The sequence below is a fragment of the Benincasa hispida genome, chromosome 6 (genome assembly GCF_009727055.1).
Source record: "Benincasa hispida cultivar B227 chromosome 6, ASM972705v1, whole genome shotgun sequence".
Classification (NCBI taxonomy): Eukaryota; Viridiplantae; Streptophyta; class Magnoliopsida; order Cucurbitales; family Cucurbitaceae; genus Benincasa; species Benincasa hispida.
In genome coordinates this window covers 1,206,474-1,229,186 of record NC_052354.1, presented here as the reverse complement: position 1 = coordinate 1,229,186, position 22,713 = coordinate 1,206,474, and the positions used below count along the sequence as shown (strand labels likewise).

The 22,713-nt window shown below is 29.7% G+C and overlaps 1 protein-coding gene across 1 annotated transcript; it reads right to left on the bottom strand.

The window, feature by feature from the left end:
* Positions 1-1,165: 1,165 nt before the first annotated feature.
* On the bottom strand, positions 1,166-1,676 carry LOC120080483 (late embryogenesis abundant protein 2-like). The gene is made up of 2 exons (XM_039035152.1): positions 1,537-1,676; positions 1,166-1,303 (listed from the first exon to the last, which is right to left on the bottom strand). Exons 1-2 carry the CDS (start codon positions 1,591-1,593, stop codon positions 1,166-1,168), a joined length of 195 nt encoding a protein of 64 aa, XP_038891080.1. The 5' UTR covers positions 1,594-1,676.
* Positions 1,677-22,713: the final 21,037 nt, after the last annotated feature.

The following is a 22,713-nucleotide window of genomic DNA, read 5'->3' as shown; positions in this document are numbered from 1 at the left end:
AACCAATATTATAAAAAAAAATCTTTAATTAATATATCTGTTTTAAAATTTTTATTTAATTTTACAATAGTTAAATTTTAATTTTTTTAGTACTAGTTAAAATTTAATTTAAATACTGATATAGTAAGCATTTAATTTTTTTATTATCTTTCTTAACAAAAACTAGTTTTCTTTATATATATAAGACATTTGTCATTAAACCAGAGGTCAAAAGTTTAATCCAAAAAAAAGTTATTATTAATAGTGAAATTATGATTTAAATATTAATATATATATATTTTTAAAAGAAGAATCAATCTAATATTTTATTCTTTACAAAAAATATATATAATTTATCCAAGAAAAATCTAAAAATAGATATAGTTAAAATTCTAAATATTTCAAGAACAAAAAAAACAGTTCAAAATCTAAAATAAATTGGTATACTAATTATACCCTCTTTTGATCTTTTTAGTACAATAATTGCAGGTAGAGAATGAAACTCTAATGAAAATCATGTTAATTACCATTAATATTTAAGGATGGGATTAGTAATATTTAAGTTGCAAAAAATTATTCAAATTTTCAAACAAAAAGTCAAAGACAAAAACACATTAAAATAAAGGGATATACTCAGAATGCATTTTTGCATAAAAAAAAAAAAAGCATATGGAATCTCATTTTTGGTAATTTGGATATAAATGATTCGTTTAAGGTATCTTTTTAAAAAGAAAAATAGTTTTCATGAAAATCCTCATCGAAGATTTAATTTGATTCGTTTATAAAAATATAGGAGTTTAATTAATTGATAAAATTATAAATCTTATATAATATTTATCCAAACAAAAAATATTGAGAGTATAAATAATAAATTAATATACCCTAAAGCTCAGAACTATAAATAGATAATTTATTTTAATTTTATGTATATGTTTTGTGCAATAATTATAAATTTTAATCATACAAGAAAACACAAACTAGGTTTTGGCCCATAACTAGCCATAACTTTTATTGGCAGAAAAGGCTCGTGAGCCATGTGAGACCCCTTTTAGTTTTTTTCAAGGCTATTACATAATGCTACTTTTATTCAATACCAAAAAAATAATAATAATAATAAATCTAAGCACAAACAAAATTGAAGAAAACCCTTGAAAAAAATCTCAAACAGAGTAACTCGGAGGTATTTTTATTTGTTAATTGCATCCTTGACAGCATCAGTGGCCCCTTGTGCCTTTGCTTTCACCTGTTGTCCTGCTTCTTGTATTGACTCCTTAGCTGATTGGGCTGCATCGCTTGCCTTATCCATCATATTACTCACCTTCTCCTACACAAGGACGCAAACATGTTTCTTTATAACCCCTTAATCACAAACATAAACCAAACAACGGTACATTCTCCAACAACAATAAAAGAAAAATGGAATCCATGGAATAACACAATAAAAAGTGATATTAAAGAATAGCACAAAATCCATTGAGAATAAAATGATTATAGTGGACAATTGTTATCACATTTATTTTAACTTAATTATACCATAAAATATTAAAAATAATGAACCTGAGTTTGACCCTTGGCTTCTCCGGCATGGTAGCTCATCTTTTGAGAGTTATCCATTTTTTTTTTTTTTTTTGGTTGATAATGAATTTAAAAAACACAAAAGGGGTTAGAACTTGTGAAAGAAAATTGATGAATATAGTTTTTAGAGTTTTTGTTGATTTAGAAAAGCAAACATGTTGGGAGTTATATATAGTGGTTACAATCCAATCCCTACTTGAATGGAATGCCACACAATTATAGTAAGTAATTTTGCATGCCACGTGTTAGTTTGTGATTTGTTTAGAAGTGATACTTGTCATATGATGTTTGAATGGTTCTATATGTATACTAGGGCCAATTGACCAGGTTTAATGAAGAGTTCATAACTTTTTTTTAGAGTGTTCCATTTTAATATTGTTTATTCTTCCTGAGTGGAAAGTCATCTTAACAACATTTTAAAAAGTGGGAAAAACATATAATTATTCTATTTATGAAAAATTTCAACTTTCATCTCATACCTCTTTCATAAATATGGGTTTCATTTCAGTTGTGTTTAATGGAGAAGTTGGAATGTAAAAGGAGAATTATGAACATAAATTGGGTTAGGAGCTTCCACCTGATATTGTAAAGGTACTATTATCCAAACTTCCTATTTGCAATTTGTCAGTTTGTAGGCTCGTATGTAGAACTTAAAATCATCTAGTTTTAGATTACGCTTCATCTTGTGAATTTGTTTGAAATACTTCCCTTATCAATTTCTATGATATCCTCTCCAATCGCAATTGCAATTGCTATCTTCGTTGTTTTCTATCTTTTAACTGTAATCCTAAGTTGCATTGTCTTGATATCAGTACGATGAGTTATGTTGCCTCATTTTTGTTTGAGAATAATGATTGGCCTAAAATCCATATTTTCAATTCTCGTAATGGACGGTTATATATTTACAAATTTAGTAACGATAGTTTTTGCAACAACATATTAAATTTAATGACTAATGAATTCTTCAAACTACCTCAACCTAAAATACAAAATAAGAATATTCGTTGCGTCTATGGATTTGGTTTCATCTCTAAGACAAAGTCGTACAAATTGTTCAAAGCTATCCACCAATAAGAATACTTTCATTTGATGATGGAGGTTATGAGATTTGGCAGTAATGAAACCAATGAATGGAGGCATTTAAACTGTCTGGCTTTTGTGTTCTACTATCATGTTGCTTACTTGAGTGGGGTCATATACTAGATGAAGAGAAAAAGAGAATAAGTTCGTGATTTATAGTCTTGATGTTGAAACTGAAAAAATTGAAATCATTGTCATTTTAGAAGTTGACCCTTACTCCTCCAATCATGCATACATTGGGAAATTCAATGGTAGCCTTTATGCAATTATATCCATCTATGGAATATGTTGTAAGAAGATTCAATTATGGATGATGCAAGGTAAAGATTCATGGATTAAACAACGTGTTATGTATGGCATACCAAATTTGTGTGTTGATGGATTCTTTAACTGCATTAAAATCGTTGAAGATGGAGAGAGATGATTTCTTGTCGTTGATGAAATTCTTTACATTGATAAGATCGAGAAGAAAATCAAGACAAAGAACTAGAAGCGTATGGAAGGTTGATCTTATAGAAATCAAGACAAAGAACTAGAGATTGATCTTATAGAAGCCTTGTATTTTTATTATCTCCTTCTGTGATGTATGGAAGGTTGGAATAAAAGCTTATCAATGTATGGAATGGCAAAATAAAAGCTTAGCTCAAATCTTTAATATATTGTCAAATAAACGAAGCAAATTAATTATATCATTAGCACCACTTCCTTATTAACTAGGGGGCCCCCCAAACGTGCACCCCTTGCTTTCTTTCTTTCTTGTTCTTGATCTGTTATTTGTTAATGTTAACAACTAAATTAAGGAAAATATTATTATAAATGTAATATTTAGATATCCATAACTTATTTATATTACAACAAATTCATAATCTTTATAGGTTATCCAATTTCATAATCTCCCCCATTAATTTTTACCTTGTAACATACACTCCATTATGTCCAATAAGGTTGTAAAGTGCCTTTATAGAAGATGTCACAATTGAGTTCAATATTAGTTCTCTACTTCTGCTCTTCTACTTTTCTCTCTTGTCTTGCTTCCATTGTGGGTTCATATTCTTTTTATTTCATTACACGTTATCAGCATGACTCTACCACTTTCATTTGCAAAAGGTAGGTTAATTTCGTGTTTGTTTTTGTTTATGTGTTTTGAGTTATGAACGTTTCATTATATGTAGTTTATATATATCTAATATCTCATATATATACTATGTATAGTTTAAAAGTTGACAACATGTTCTTATTTATATGATATACTTGTAAAATTATGATTTGTTTACGATAATTCCATGGTTGTATTTCTCTTTCTTTTTTATTTAGGGTTTAGGGTTTAGGAAAAAAGGTAGAATAAAACTAATATAGTTATAAGCAACATTTTTACTTATAATGTTGCCCATGATATCATTCATGAAAATGGGGATTTTGAACCTATTTCTATTGAAGAATGTCATCATAGAAAGGATTGGCTCAAGTGGAAAGAAGTCATCCAAATAGAATTAAAATCACTTTCAAAACGTGAGGTTTTTGGACCTATAGTCCATACACCTGAGGGTGTAAAACCCGTGGGATACAAATGGATATTTGTACGTAAAAGAAATGAAAATAATGATGTCACACGATATAAAGTATAACTTGTTGCACAAAGATTTTTTCAAAGACCGACATTGATTATGAGGAAACATATTCTTCTATGGTGGATGCTATTATATTAAGATATTTAATTAGTCTGACTGTATATGAAAAGTTTGATATGAATTTTATAGATGTTTTCACAGCATATCTATATGGATCTCTAAAAAATGAAATCTACATGAAAATCCCTGAAATATTTAAGATACCTGACTCATATAATTCAAATTCTAGATGATTATATTCAATTAAATTACATAGATTAGTATATAGATTGAAACAATCGGGACGAATATGGTACAATCGTCTAAGTGAATATTTGTTGAAAGAATGCTACCAAATTAACTCCAATTTGTCCAAGTGTCTTTATTTAGAAATCACAGTCAGAGTTTGCTATTATAGTTGTATATGTTGATGATTTAAACATAACTGGTACTCTTAAAAAGCTTTCAAAGGCAATAGGATATCTCAAAAAAGAATTTAAAATGAAAGATCTTGGCAAAACAAAATTTTTCCTTGGCTTTGAGTATTTAGCCCATAGAGTTATTATTCATCGATCAACATATACAAAAAAGATTTAAAAAAGTTTTTACATGGACAGAGCACACCTATTGTGTTGGTGTTGACAATCAACATGCGAAAGCAATTAGGATTTTAAGCATTCTAATTTCATCAATTTTAACAATCAAGTAAGCATGTTTAAAAAGTACAAATAGGGTTTTTGAAATTCATACCTTTGTTGAACTCTTCAATCCTTGAATTTCAGCTCGAATTTCCTTTGCTACACCTTATAGACCACCACTTGATCTTCTCTACTATTCTCTATGACCATAGATTGGGTGGTAGAATCCAAAATGAGAAGGAAATAGAAGAGAATTTTGGAGGAATTTTGTGTTTTGGATGCCTAAACTAAAGAGATACTACAAGAAAATTCATTTTTAGTGACAATTCTTTAGTGATGTAGTCAAAACTTGTCCCAAAATGCTAATTTATAGCGATACGTCAGAAAACATGTCGCAAAAAGCTATTATTAGCGGCAAAGTCTAAATTGATGTCACTAAAAGTTTATGTGACATATTAACCCGCGTCATAGAAAGTTCATAGTTTTTAGCAACATATTACTACATCACTAAAAGATTTGTTTTTTTCTTTTAAATGAAATATAAGAATTTTTTTAATAAATAATGACCAAAATAGGGTTGGAGGGAAACATTTTCTAAGAATAGGTGTTTTGGGAAACTATTGACAAAATTGGGGTAGTGGAATCATGTACCGGGTACACGATTTCCATGTGGCAAACTCGTGTATCGGGTACATGAGTACCGTTTAATCCAGTACCACGTCGGCTGATTGGTTGACCGGTCAAACGCAAACTGGTAGACCCAGTCCACGATTTGCTTATCTTTTTTTTCTTTTTTTAAAAGTTTGTTGACTATTTTTTTTAATTGTAGATGTACAACAATATTAAAACTTTAGGAATTGGTCCACAAATTCCTTCATTATTAAACTTAATTATATATTTAATCTACAATGAAAACATCTTGCACTCATATTTTAAAAAAATACCATGATATTAAAGAATATTTACAATTAGTTCTTCAATTTACTATTTGAAAATTATACAATGTGGGATTTAAAAACGACCTCCTTGGCCCTTACCCCTCTTGGGGTTATCTTCGTGTCCCTCTAAATTAAGTTCACCCTATTGTCACTGTCGTCTACGACAAATATGTCTTTGATCGATGTCAGCAACATTGAGTCGTCTTGTTTGTTGAATAATACCTTCTACGTTGACCAATGTTTGCTGACACATTGAACCCAATTCTGGTAAATTGTTCTGCACTGAATATTGTTGAACATCGCCGATAAAATTATCCTGTACAATAAAAAAAAAATATTAAACAATATTCATATCATATATATGAAAAATGTCTGATTTTAAATCTCTTACTATGCAATAATAGTAAGTGCCATCAGGTATGATAAATCGCCTCGTGATCGAATTGTACCAGGGAAAGTAGTCATCTGATACAGCTGACCCATTTGTTAATTTTCCCTGTGCACAACGATCATGTCATCCATGTCAGTAGGATAAATATTCTGCATGGATTCGACGTCAGTCTTGGTCATGCTTACCTCTCAAATCGATTTGGTGTAGTGCTGGGAGTGTACAGGACAACAAAGGTATCGTTTATCGCAGACTGAAGCGTCTCAACACACGATCTGGATGATGCCACTCTACTATATGGAAGCATATAAGAGGGCTAACGGTCAACCAGATATCTTCAGCATCACGACAATAATCAGGTAAGGATGACCAAATCTGTGTGTATGGCGTCCAAATAATCTGACAAAAAAAAAAAATAAGTATACAAATAAAATGTTTTAAATATTCATTTATATACACATTTACTACCTGATTGTGCATCAACATGTTGAATATTTTTCTATACACGAGCAACATATTTGCTGACTGTTCAGAGGCAGCTAATACACCACTCCATTTAAAATTATAAAAAATACAATTAATTTATATTCTTACATAAAATGGTAACGAAATAAATATATAAATGAAATAATACCTGGGACTAAATAGACGATGATATGGGGCCTGTAGGTAGACTTGTGGTGCTATAATTGGAAATCGATCATAAGCCAATACTTGTAATAGTATCAGTGGCCCCGCTATTTCCAAAGCTTGTGCATTGGAAGCCCGACAAAGTTCTCTATACAACCATGCAAGACATACACCACCCCTTAAAGTTTGGTGATTTCGAACATCCCACGAGTTTTACGCCGACATGTCCGTAACCTCCAAGCATAACCGTCACTCCATGATTTACCTTTAACATACCAAAGATCTTGATTTGATTCCACTACGATAATTTCGTAGTATTCTGTCACACAATATTTTTTTACAGCAAGCTGTAAATCTTTTTTGGTATTAAATAACATTCCTTTTTGTATTAAACTACAGTTATCTACACCTATATTTCTTTATTCCAAAGTAGACCCTAGTTCACACGTTGAATTTGTCATTTCCCAATCTATTTGGGTGAACATTTCCAATGGTACCAACTCAAGATCATGTTCCCCACTACTGTCGTTTCCAAATAATTCATCAACTTCAACGTCAATGTCACTATCTCCATCATTTCCAGGTTCAAGAATAAGGACGCGTCGACATATTTATTATGATTTTTTCAACGGTTATAGTTGACAAAAAAAAATATGTTAATATGTCAACCCAACTAAATCCAATTTCTAAGTTTAACCTATAAGATCTAAATATTATACAATCAGTTAAATCTAAGATTCATAAGCTATATATTTAAATCAACCCAAACAAATAAAAAAATATAAGATCTAAGATTTAAGATTTATAAACATATACATATAAGATCAGCCCAACAAATACATATATTTCTAAGTTTAACATACATATATTTGTAAGTTTAAATCAGCCCAAACAAATAAAAAAAAATATAAGATCTAAGTTCGGACGATTATATATTGAAAAATAACTAGAAAAGAATTTTACCATAGAAGCGTTCGGACGAATAAATGGAGGACGATCTCGAACAATTTTGTATGGACGGAGGCATTTGGAGCAAATGGAGAAACGCAACTGTTATATGGACAAACGAACAAATGATTTCGAGAAAATAGAGACGTTTGGATGCACAAGACAGAAGCAGTTCGAAAGGCAGAAGGTTTGGAATTTTCGAGACTTTTTAGCAAAGCGTTCAGAGAAGCAAGATTTTGGAATTTTCGAGCACACGTTCGGAAGGCAGAAGGTTCAGATCGGAAGGTAGAAGAGCAAAAAGCTCTCGATGAGGAAGAAGAAAGGGCAAACGACGATTTAATGGAGAGGAAGTCGTGTACCCGGTACACGACTTAAGGTAATCGTGTACCGATTACCTCGGTCAACCCTGCATGACTGCCACGGCAGACTGTGCGTGCCAGACGGACAGAGACTCGTGTACCCGGTACACGATTTAGAGCTAATCGTGTACGTTTTTATCTAAAAACCTATTTTTGGGAATACTTTCTCTCCAACATTATTTTTGTCCTTATTTATTAGAAAAACGTTATTTTAAAAAAATCAAAATATAATTATAAAAAAAAGTTGGTTTAAATTTGTTGACAAAAGGGATTGGTATTTAAAATTCAAGAAGATTTTCGTGTGTGGGATTGGATAGGGAAAAGGAAAGAATTTTGAAAATTTTATAGTTTATATATTTTATTCTAGGTTAGGTTAAAAATAAAAATTAAAAAAAAAAAAAAAAAAAAAAAAAAAAACCCTCCTTCAGTTCGAAATCGGCTGGTTGTGCCCTAGACCCTTCTCCAGTTTGAAGACGTGTCGCACCTCTTCCCCAGACCACATCGCTCCGGTTTTCACCAGTCATCCGTAACCGGCTGCGCCTAGCCGCCGAAAGAAGACGCCGCCAGTAGACAACGCCAGCCGCGCCTACCTTCTGCTTCCATTAAGAACAGTTCAGAATTGATTCTGATTAAAGTTGTTGTACTAGACTTTATTGCTTTTGGCCTGGCCGCTGCCGCTGAGCAAAGAAGAAGCACTGTAAGCTTCAGGCTCTCTCTCTCCCTCGCTCCACAGTCGTTTTCTTTTGTTCTTTTTACTGCAATTTTTGTGGATTCGGGGATTTTTGCTTTCTGGGTCTGTTTGATTTCTGTGATTCTGTTTGTGGGTCGTTTTGGTTTTGCTGAAATTGGTATTGGATAATCGGGAATTGATGACAGAGAATATTGCCTTTTCTGAGTTTTTCTCGGCCATCAAACAATGATTTATAGGTTTCTGCTTCGATTTAGTTTATTCATTGTTGATAAATGTGGTGTCAGTCCATCTCCATCCATTAGGGTTAATGAATTGTGGCTTTAGTAGTTAAAAAGAAGGAAAATGGAGAATGATAGTCTATTGGTATGAATACTATGTTAGGTACAATGTCAGAGAAATGGTGAGAAGATTGTTGATATTTTCATGATTTAAAACAAACTAACTAAGATTGTAATTCAATAGTGAGTCAGTGACTATGTTTTAACTTTTCCAAAATGCAATTCTAAACTGTTCTTAATTGAAGTAGAAGGGAACGTCCATAGATTTTTTTCAACACCACACAAATAAATTTGGGTTTCAAACCAAAAGGATAATTTGTTTGAGAGTATAATAAATACAGACAAAGATTATTTATTTATCTTTTGAAATAGTGGGATAGATATAAATAGATTTAGTATCCCATAGAATAGTGTATATATATATATATACACTAGTTATTAGGAGCTTGTGGTGTTCGAAGAAGAAAGTTCTCTGCGATTTGTCCAACGGGTAAGAATCTTCCACTCTTCCTAATTCTCTGAAGCATTTCCCAAATAAGATTATTAAATTTCCAATTATTAAATGCCTATTAATTTGGTTGCCTATCAGAATTAAGAACTTCGAGAAGAACTTTACCCTTATTAAAATGTTGGAAGATTAAAGGTGTGTTTTCAATCATATGTGTTATTTTTCCAGTTAATATGACATTGACACTAATAAGATTTGCCTAACTTTGATTAGTAATTTGATTGTCTATTTGCAACGTACTTAAGATTTAGATTCTAACACTTTGATTTCTAATTTAAGTACTTCACTCTGTACTTATTATGGATCATCGTTGGATATATTTAAGAGATCGAAGGTCTAGTCAATATTCTAATGGTGTTAATAATTTTATTGAAGTTGCCAATAATTATTTAGATGAAGAAGGAAGAACAAGATGTCCTTATTCAAACTTTGTGAATACCAATTGGAATAACTTAGATTACATAGAACGTCACTTATATAAAAAAAATGGCATGTCTCCGATTTATAGTCGATGGATATTCCATGGAGATACAGTTGATCTTTCTCTATTTTTAAGGACTAATTCAAAGTTTATAGGTGCAACATTTTCAGATTCAGTTGAAAGTAGAGAAGACAATGAAAATCTTAGAGTAAACAATAGAGATCATAGATATAATGTGGAAGATGAGATGCTAGAAATGATTCATGATTTTTATGGTCCAAATGTTGAAGAAACTAAAAGAGAATCGAATGATGAATATGGAATAAGTGGAATTTTTCATGAAGTAGAAGAGGAGCTATATCCAGGGTGTCTAAAGTTTACTTCGTTTAGTTTCTTAGTGAAATTTATGCACGTTAAGGTGTTTAATCATTGGAGCGATAAATCATTTGATATGTTGCTGAAATTGTTAAATGAAGTCGTTTCATATGGTGTAAAGCTACCTACCTCATACTACGAGACTAAGAAAAAACTACATGACCTAGGGATGGGATACAAATCAATTCATGTGTGCAAGTTTGACTGAGCTTTATTTTTTAAAGAGTATGCATCACATGATAATTGTCCACATTGTAAAGAGTCAAGATACAAATTGAATGATAGAAAAGGGGAAAAAATTCCACATAAAGTGTTAAGATATTTTCCGCTAAAGACAATGTTGCAAAGATTATTTCTTTCAACATACTACTGAGGATATGAGGTGGCACAAGGAGAAGAAGTGTGAAGTTGAACGAATACTTCGGCATCCTGCTATCAATATCTTTGTTTTGATGCAGACTCTCGTAATGTCAGATTAATTCCACATAAAGTTTTAATCCATTTGAAAACATGAACACATCATATAGCATGTGGCCAGTTATGCTCATTTCATTCAATGTGTCCCCTTGGAAGTGTATGCAAGCACCATTTATGTTTCTATCTCTACTCATCCCTGGTCCAAGGTCTCCTGGTAAAGAAATTGATATTTACTTATAACCACTGGTAGATGAGTTAAATGAGTTGTGGGTTAATGGTGTTTGAACATATGATAGTTTTAGTGCTTCTTTCTTCTAACCTCATGTTGCACTATTGTGGACAATCAATGATTTTCCAGCTTATGGTGATTTATCTGGTTGGAAGACAAAAGGTTATAAAGTCTGTCCAATTTACAATGTTGATACAAGCTCAATGAGACTAAAAAGCAAAATTTGTTATATGAGACATCGTCGGTATCTACCTTTAACTCATGCATGGTGCAAAAATAAGCAACATGATGAAAAACAATAAATGCGAGCAACTCCAAATATATTATCTGGACAAGATATTATAAATCAATTGAATTCAATAAGTTTTCCTATGCTCAGTAAGAATCTTGCAAGACGTGATAACAAACGAAAAAGAATAATTAGCCAGCACAATTGGACTAAAAGAAGCATTTTTTTCAATCTTCCTTATTGGCAAAACCTTAAACTACGTCATAAACTTGATGTGATGCATATTGAGAAAAATATATGTGATAATTTGGTGGGTACTATATTGGACATCGAAGGGAAGAATAAAGATACCATTAAAGCTCGTGAGGATTTAACTAATTTGAATATAAGAAATAAGCTTCACATACAAGAAATCGAAAATAGGCGTGTCAAGCCTCATGCATCTTACACATTAACTGCTGCTGAAAAAGTGAACTTTTGTACATTCTTCAAATTTGTGAAGTTTCCTGATGGTTTTGCTTCCAATATATCCAGGTGTTTAAATGTGAATGAGGGAAAAGTCTTAAAAAGCCATTATTGTCATATTTTATTACAAAGACTTTTCCCACTTGGCATTCGTTCATATCTACGCAAGGATATTTATACAACTATATCAGAGTTGTCTAAGTTCTTCCATGAAGTATGTAAAAAAAAAATGAGCATACCAGAATTAGACAAAATGCAAGCTGATATAGTACTCATGCTATATAAGTTAGAAAAGATATTTCCACCAGCATTTTTTGATGTAATGGTCCATTTAGCTGTCCATTTGCCATGGGAAGCAAAAATTGTTGGCCTTGTTGGATATAGTTGGATGTATCCAATTGAATGGTATGTAAATTCTCTTATATTCTTTAAATCTCACGTTTATGTTGTAGGCTTTTTAATACATGTGCTTTCGATATTATATATTAGGAGTTTGCGACATTTGAAACAATATGTTAGAAACAAAACTCGGCCAGAAGGTTCAATTGTTGAGGCTTACATCATAAATGGATCTTTAAACTTTTGTTTTATGTATTTACATGGAATTGAAACAAGGTTTAATAGAAGTGATCGAAACAGTGATAACATTGATGATGACAAGAGCAATGTTGGATTATCAGTTTTTTCTGGACATATACGATGGTTAGGTGATGGCCAATTTCGACAATTAACTTCTGATGAGTTAGAGAAATCACATTGGTATACTCTAAACAACTGTGATGAAGTGCAACCTTATCTTCAGTACGTATCGCTTATAATACTCATTTTTATATTTGAAATATAAATGAAAAATTAAACTAACTTGCAAAGTATAAGGAGCATATGAGAGTACTTGAATCAAATAATGGACATGTTGATTTGCATAAGAGGCAAAAATTAGAATTCTTGTATGGTTCAAAACAAAGGTACACCCTTGAGCATGGTCATACCTCTAAGTTAAATAACTCTATTTTACCTAAACATTGTCTTTTATGATTAGACCCAAAGGTTGCATTGTGATAAAATGATTTTCGATGATTTGTATGCTCTTGCTTGTGGTCCAAATGATTGTGCTCGATCTTATAATGGGTTATAGCAAATGGAGTTTGATTTCATATAAAAGATCGTGATAATTTTCGGATCATGAAAAATAGTGGAGTTACGGTGCCTGGTGATGATGAATCTGGGCAAATAATTTTCTATGGTAAATTACATGAAATAGTAAGTCTACAATACATTTGTATGAAGGCAATTAATCTTTCTAAGTGTGAATGGTATGATACCAGTTTGCGAAAAGGTCGAATTAAGATAGCTGATGGCTTTACATCGATAAATACTCGTTACTGATGGTACAAAGATGAGCCATTCATCCTTGTAAGTCAAGTTGTACAAGTATTCTACTTAGATGATTACAAACTTGGTCAAGACTGGAAAGTTGTACAACAATTTCAATAGAAAAATGTGTGGGATATTTCAGAACTTGAAAGTGATGAAATAGAAAATAAGGTAGATGTAACCACACCTCCATGTTATCCTCAAGTAGAAGATAACCTAGATTCACAAACATTTAATAGAGAAGATGTTGAGCCTTTGACTATTGAAGATCAAGTAGATTTACTTGTACAAGGTAATGAAGAAGCATCGACTGATGAAGAAGATTTTGATGATCATTCTAGCGATGAGTCAATGAGCACACATTCAAACACATCACTATGTGACGAAGATTAAGACAATGACGTAGAAAACTAAAACTTTTAAGTACGCGGCTACTGCGACATTCACAACGACACGCCTTTATGCGTTGCCAATACTTTTAGTGATATTTTTACGCTTTTAGCAACACATTTTATTCGTCATTGAAAGTTAGTTTCTTGTAGTGAGAACTCCTTTCTCTTTTTAGTTTTTTTTCAATTGCATCAACCTGATTTGTTAGCCAAATCTATCTTTTGATCAACATCTACGTGAAAATTAAACACCCTAAGAGATGACACCAAAACAAATACAATTTAAGTGGAATAGTGTGGTGTCATAAGTGGGATAAACCCATTTTAAATTTTAAATTGGTATAAAATCAATTTTGATTGAAATTTCAATAAATTTAAATTTTCGTTTAATTTTCCAAAAATTAAATTAGAAGAAAATTGATTTATATATAGAAATTTTCATAAAATTCAATTTTTTGATTTTAAATAAAATTAATTCAAATAATTAATTTTAAATAAAATTTATTTAAATAATTAATTAAACAATTTAATGAATTAAAATAATTTAATATCTAATATAAATTGTTAAAACACCAATTCTACCACCATGAATCCCTATTCATTTAATTAATATTTAAATCAAATTTAAATATTTTCCAATTCTCTAATGAACAAAATACATAATGCAAAACCCACCAATAAACTGAATTTTAATTATGGAAAATTAAAATTTGGACCAAGAAACGCCACTCTGATACCAATTGAAGGAATCGTGAGGTCCATTGTGGTAGCAGGATCGGTCCTAAATGTGATTCATGCGACAATAATAGAAATAATGTGTGTAGAGTTGATCATGCACTATATTGAAATCAAAATTAATGGGGCCTTTTTTAATTAATTGTTCAAAGGGAGCAACAAATCAAGTCTTGAATTGATTAATGCGTCAAGAAGATTCAAGGGGGAGGACACCAACGCATCATGAAGCTCCATCAAGGAGAGCATCTAGGCTCATGTCCTTTTGCTGCACTCACCTCTTGGTCTGTCTCTTATACACATCTAGATGTGTATAAGAGACAGCACCAACGCATCATGAAGCTCCATCAAGGAGAGCATCTAGGCTCATGTCCTTTTGCTGCACCTGTCTCTTATACACATCTAGATGTGTATAAGAGACAGCATCTAGGCTCATGTCCTTTTGCTGCACTCACCTCTTGGTGCTCAGCTACAATTGTCATGTTTCTATGACTCATTTATGGATGTACTGAGTCATATAGGGTTGTTTCTATATCTAGAATCACTTCTGACTTTGTTTAATGGTTTGGATAATTTCTTCCCGCCCGAGAAGTAGTGTAAAAATGTCAACATTCATGGTTAATTAACGTTGGACATTGTCTATGTTTATCCATGAAGCAAATGAGATGCTTCCCTTGGATCTTTCTTAACTCGCGATGCCCAACTCTCCCTCGTCCCCAATTAAGTTTAGCTACTCATGCCTATTTAATTTGATAATTAAACATATAATTATATCGTATATAATTACTGATTCTCTTAATTCAAATTTGAACATTTCAAATACTCTTATCACACTATTCTAAGGTTTAATCCGTTTGTGAGCTAATAGGGAGACCTAATGAACCTACAAATTATGGGCTCTGACGATACGAGATAAATTATCTAAACTCTTTGAACTCAATTAATCAATATTCGTAAACTATCGAGTCACTCCATAAAGCCTAGTAGTTGCATTCTCATCACTGTAGATATATTTCTGTCCACTTTATTTAACTATAATCAGTAAGTCAACATTGTTCATAATAATGGTTAAGTCAAAAGTTGTTTTACCCTCGATATTACATCTTGCTTTTTAAGTCCCATTGCTCCTTTAATGAACAAATGATTTGTGATCCAATCATCAAATCAAGTCCTGAGAGGGTGAAGCCTCTTATTCAAGATCCAGAGTCAACATTTAAAGGAACAACTTCTCTACTGTCCCTAAAAGTGGATAGGAGTAAAATTCGCCTTGCACCGTATGTTCCCAGTTATCTGCCCAGTTTTACCCCTAAAATTGGGGCTCATCAAGTCAGCGCTGTTGAGTCAACACTTAACAATGCAAATCTAAGGATAATCTCAAATAAATAGGAGTTCATAGTTAGCTTAGGATTAAGGTCAAGTTATCTAGACCATTGCTTTGAAATAGTCAGTCTTAAACAGTAAACAATGTTATAAAATAAGAGTGACTTATTTCTTAGTTCGGTCTCATACAAACTCTTTGCATCAGACACCCCCACTTACATGTCTCCACATGAGCGATTTAGGATCACATCGTTTGTTCTAAATACAAAGTGAACTGCATCCGATTGTTTCCAGAATAAGGTACCCAACCTTATCTGTATACTATAGACCGTTTTGACTATCTACTTGAACTTTATGAAACATAGGCACAGATACAGCTACACGATATGGATACGACTGGATACGGTGATTCGTCAATTTCTAAAAAAATAAGATAAGGATACGTTTAAGGATGCATCATTTTTTTTATATATTTTTTAATATATATATTTCTAAAAAAACGAGGATACTAATACTTTGAAGATACATTTACTTTTTCTTTAAAAAAATCTAAAATATAGATAAATTTAACATACAAGTTAATAATAATAGCACAAAATAGAATACAAACACTGAAATACAATACAAAAAAAAAACATCTAAGATGTTGAAATACAATAGTTAATAAAATGCAATAGAAATGTGACTCATATTGCAAAGAAGAAGGAGAAGATTAGAGGGAGAAGTATGAAGATAAACGAAGAACTTCTTCATTGAATTGTTGAAGATATCCAATTGTTTATATTTTGGTGGATTTTGTGGGGACTCAAATGTGAAGATTAAGATTAAATGATTTTAGTCTAGCGTTTGGTCCGTTATTATTATTTTTTTCTTTTTAGTTTAAGACTCGAATAGTGAGCTTTTTAAATAGGTTACTTAGTTTTAGATTGGAAAAAATTAAATGAGTTGCTTGTTTTTTTTTCTTTAAAAAAAAGTATGCTAGATATAGATACGTCAAATCGCGTGTCAGATACGTATCTGGGAAGTATCTAGAAGTACCAATATCCGATACGTGTTTGATACGGATTCTTTGCCTCACATGAAGTACTGTGCTTCATAGCTTGAACTTTATCTATTTTTATGTCTCCACATAAAGTTCAAATACTCATATAATAGCCATGGATCTTAGTTTATTGGATTTAGTACGATTTACATATTCAATAACAGTTTTATTGAATAAACCTCAATAACTTCTTTATTGCAAATAGCATATGTTTAATTTTATAAATTGTGAGTTTTAGGACATACAACCCAATATATTGAACATTCCAATGGTATTTCGATCACTATGTGTGAAAAAGGATATCTTTCAACCTCAGTTGGTTGACATGCACGCCCGGACCATCATTTATGATAGATTCATAATTCTAGATAAATGCGGACAAAAGCAATCTAATTTTGTTTACAATTTAGGTCTATCACGATTCATCCATTAATGAAATTTCATTTCGATTATATCAATTTTTATTACGATTTGATAAACATGATCTTAATTATAAATTAGAAAAAATGACATGTGATATTTGTATGCCACGTGGATTTCTTATGGTCGAACCATGTTGCTTCTATAAAAAAAATTTATTTTTTAAATTGTCCTTTTTGAAAAAGAAAATAAAAACTCACTATTTCTATTTAATCTCAACTTGATAGAAAAAACAAAGATTTTTGGAAGATACAGGGTCATTAGGAATCCATTTCATAATGTTTCTATTTCTCGTTTCTAATTTTAAACTAGAAAAAGGAACATGTTTGATAATTAGTTCTATTTCTTATTTTTCATAAAAAAAATAAATAAATAACAAAAATTTGTTTATAACCATTTCTTGTTTCTCATTTCTTATACTTTTTTTCTCCTTGCCTTTCCTCTTATTTTATAATTTAAATATAATTAATTATGTAAAATAAAAATTTATAACATGCGTTAAAATATAAAAAAAAAACATTAATATTATAAAAAAAAATATTCACTATAAAAAAATCTACATTATCAAATACAAATAAGTATCAATGTAAAATTAACAACAAAATACAGTTGTTGTTTTATCTTTCAAATATTTCTCAAATTTAATATGCAATGTTATTTTCCACTTGAGTTCATTCGTCTTTATGATTTAAGTCCAACTCAATTATATTATTAGGTAAATATTGTGGTTGTAAAATAATAAAGTTTAAATGAACATCTTATTGAATAAAATTTATATGTGGTAAAATTCTAGATTGTTTCAAATTTACTAAAATATTAAAATTAAAATAATATATAAATATGAAATTAATATATATATTTTTTTAAAATAATATATAAATATAGGAAAACAATTAAATAGCAAAATTAATAAAGAAGATGAGTAACATATAAAAGATGGAAATAAAATAAAAGAAATATGAAAACATGAAATAAAAATGCCTTGCCTAAGTTTTGAATACATTTATAACTTCTATGTTTTGAATTAAATAGTGGAGGATTATGATACAATATATTATTTTATAATTAAATTTGACATTGAAAGAAAAGGAAATCACTGACATAGAATTTGACTTGATCAAAGTTTTTAGGTCGCGTTTAGATTTGTTAAAAAGTAATTCATCAATAGTAATGTAAAAATTGGATCTCAGTTGATTATTTTTATTGTTGTTTATCTGCTTTTCATAATCGTAATGAATTGTGAAGCCTATCTTGAAATTTGTGATTAAATCGTGTAATTCGATTGATGAATAAAAGGTGTTCAATCTGATTACAGTTGAAAATTACGTAGGATCTACCACCTTTGTCGTTATCGTTATCATTACTGCTACAGATATTGTTATTGTAACCGTACGAAAATTATGAATTTGTCACATTTATTGTTACTTTTACCGCTATCGAAACAGTTACCGTTAGGGTCAAACAGTTACGATAATGGTAACAGTAAAATGTGACAGATTTATAATTCTATATAAAAGCAATCAAAAGCAATCCAAATGTGTTTGCTATTCGGGTTTATTACAATTCATCCATCAATAAAATGTCATTATGATTTTATCAATTTTTATTACGGTTTGGTAAATGTGGCCTTAATTATAAATTAGAAAATATGACAGGAGAGATCTGTTAAATGCCATGTGGATTTCTTATGGTCGAACCAGGTTGCTTCTATCAATTTTTTTTTTTTAATTTGTCCGTTTTGAAAAAGAAAAAAACTCACTTTTTTTATTTAATCTCAACTTAATAGAAAAAGAAAAAATTACTTTACGCAATCTTTTTTTTTTTGTTTGGAAGATACGTGCTCATTAAGAACCCATTTGATAATATTTTCATTTTTTGTTTTCTGTTTCTCGTTTATTGTTCCATTTTTTAAAGAACTAAAAATAGGAACATATTCAGTAGCTAATTTTATTTCTTGTCTTTCTTAAAACAAAAACAAAAACTTGTTTATAACCATTTCTTATTTCTCGTTTCTTATATTTTTTTCTCCTTACCTTTTGATAGTTTAAATATAATTAATCATGTAAAAAAAATGTAACATGCATTAAAATATAAGAAAATAATTATGCAACATTTACATTATCGAATAAAAATAATAACTATAAAAAATCTACATTATCAAACATGAATAAGCATTAATGCAAAATTAACAATAGAATATAATTTTTGTTTTATCTTTCAAATGTTTGTCAAATTTGATATGCAATATTGTTTTAGAAAATTATCACAGATAGAAAATATGTCAAACTATTTATAGAAATAACAAAAAAAAATATTGATAGACACTAATAGACTTCTATCAATGTTTATTAGTGATAGGCTTCTATCAGTTTCTATCACAGATAGACACTGATAGATTTCTATCAACCTCTACCTACCTCTATCAAAGAAGATTATTTTGCTTTTTGTGTATATAGTTTCTCTTATTTTTCTATTTTTGAAAATCCTCCTATTATTTTTCACTTGAGTCATTTTTCTTCGTCGACTCAAGTCCAATTCAATTATATTATTAGATAAATGTTGTGGTTGTAAAATTAAATTGGGCTTGAGTTATAAATACTTAATAATATAATTGAGTTGAACTTGCCTAAAATGGAAAAATACCTTTACCTAAAATGGAAACAAAATAAAAGAAATGTGAAAAAAGTGAAATAAAAAATGCCTTGCGTTCTAAGAGGCAGAAATGATGGTCCGGGCGTGCATGTCAATCAACAGAGCAAGAAGGCATTTTGATTCAAAACAAAAATGTAAAACATAAGTAAAATAGAGAGAAACTATTTTTGTAATTTTTAAAATTTGATCTTATTTTTAGAAACGTTTCTTAAAATTTAGAAATAAAAAATAAGATGGATTATCAAACAAGTCTGTTTCTTAAAATATATGAAACGAGAATATTATCAAATGGGTTTACAATTCACAATTTTTTCCCTCTAATTACTCCATTTTTAGTTAATTAATTGCACATCTCCCTAGTTGAAATGAAATTTATAAATTAAATAAAATAGATCATTTGTACTATTTACCTAAGAAAATTTACCAAACCACTTTAAGAAAAAGAAGAATAAAGATGATTAATTGAGATTAAATAAAATAGATTTTTATGTATAACAACAATATGAATAGGAGATTGGACCTTCAACCTCTAAAAAAGAAGATTGCATCAATTACTATCGAATTAAACTCATTTGGATCTTTCAGTCATAATTCGACGCGTTATTATATGATATATTAATATTTATTTAATGATGTAGATCTAACATCTTGCTTACTAGGATGTGTTTAATATGGTTTAATGGAATCTTGATGTGGCAAAAGAAAAAAAAAAACAACAACCAAATTTATGAATCACCAAACACAAAATAATAGAAGTCTCTATTAGCAAATAGTTTAAAACTTTTTTTATGTCATAAATGAATTAAAAAAATTTAAATCATTTTTTAGATTCAAAGTCATTTTTTGAAGTAATTTATTGATTCAAAATAGTGAGTTAGTAGATTTAAGAACATTTTAAGTATTACAGTATAACATTACTTCTTTCATAATTTGACACGTCATTAAATGACATATTAATTTATATAGTAAGTACAATATTATTTTTAAATATTATTATTACGACAAATAAACTTTTTTAACGTGTCAATTTGGAAATTTTCTAATAATGGCCTAGGGTTTAGGGTGATGTATATAAATGAATCTCTATTCATGCTTACTAGATTGGATAATTTGGTATGGTCCTACATTTCATTTTTATGGGTCTCCTAACAAATTTAATGGAATCTCCATGCCATCCTTTCAAGATTTTAGTGTATGAAAAACATTCCATCGGAGGAAAAAAATTCTTATTGTAATGAAATAAGAAGAATATGAACAACAATATAGCAATGAGAGCAAGACAATTGAGAAAAGTAGAAGAGAAGTAGAGAGCTGAGTTTGAGCTCAATTGTAGTGTGATCTATAAAGGCACCTTATAACCCTACTTATAGGGCATGTTAGAATGTTTTAAGGTAAAAATTAATGGAGACGGTTATGGGATTGGATAACCTATGAAAGTTATGGTTTTGTTGTAACGTAAATAAGTTATGGATATCTAAATATTACATTTATAATACTTGTTATCCTTTTCTAAATAATAATAATGTTATCTTATGGATGTATGGAGAACTTTTTTCTTTCTTTCTAATAATGTTAATTAGGAAAAACTATCTTTTTAGTCCTCGAGTTTTAAACAATATGTACGTTAGATCCTGAGTTTTGAAAACATATCTTTTTAGTCACCCAATGTTTTGAAATATGTTCATTTGTTTCTCACATTGTCAAAATGTAACTTTTCCATTTTTGAGTTTTTAAAAATAGATTTAAAGGCCTTTGCAATGATTTATTACTCATTATAAATTTATTTTTTTAATAAAAAAATAATCTCCTCTCTCTATTTTTTAAACATATTTTTATAATTCAAAATTTCATATAATTATATAAAATGAAAATAAAAAATAGTTACTTTAAAGGCTTGGGAACTAGAAAGATAAATTTTGAAAACTCATAGACTAAATATACCTATCTAAAAAACTAGATTTTAAAAAACTCAAGAATCAAACGCAACTATCACTCAAAATTCAGATACTAATTAAAAAAAGTTGTTTGACTTGTTTAATTAATAGTTTCGAAAAATGGGGATCAAATTTTTTTTACTAGATAAATGTTCAAATTCACTAGATAGAACAATAATTTTTAATATAATATGTTATGTAGAGCTCGTAGATTTTGTAATAAACTATTTATTTATATTTAATAAAATAAATTGTTATTTTATTTTGTGTTTTAATTTTGGATAACATAATCTAGTACAGGAAAAATCCAAGGTTAAAGTAGTATATTTGAATCGTATATAATAGACATACATATGGATCATATTCAAATAATAATCTTAAAGAATCTATAATATATGGATAAAATTGTTGATTGTTTTATTCCAGTGACACTTTACATATTGTAATTTTGAGGCTATCAACATTTTCTACCATGGTTATGACTTATGAGTATGGTGTGGTTGAAAACATCCAAATTCATACGGACTTCACCTTCCAAATTATGGTTCACTTTATCTTTCTTTTTAAATAAAGGGGCAAGTTTAACATTTCTTTTATTTATTTTTTTAACACGACTACGATATTATCCTAAATTACTTTTAAAACTACCACATTTTTGCTGAATATTGTTAAATGGTACAATATTTTTTTAATTTTTCCGAATAGATGTATCTCGTGATCTCTTCACGATGATGAATGAAACTACGATATTTTAATAATAGATTTCAAAAGAACTTTATATGTCCAATAATTTTTTAAAAATAATACTAAAAAAAATCCAAAATACAGAGATACAAATTGATATTTTTGCTTAATTTTCTTTATATTTTTGTGCCATAATTATAATCTGTAATCAGACTACAAAAACAAACTAGGTTTTGACCCATGTCAACTAGCCATAATTCTTATTGACAGAAAAGGCTTATGAGCCATATGTGACTTTTTTTCAAGGCTCTTACATAATAATGGCTTTATTCAACAAAAGGAAAGAGAATAAGTCTAAGTAAGAACAAAATTGAAACCTTCAAAAATTAAAAAAGAGTACAAATAGATGAC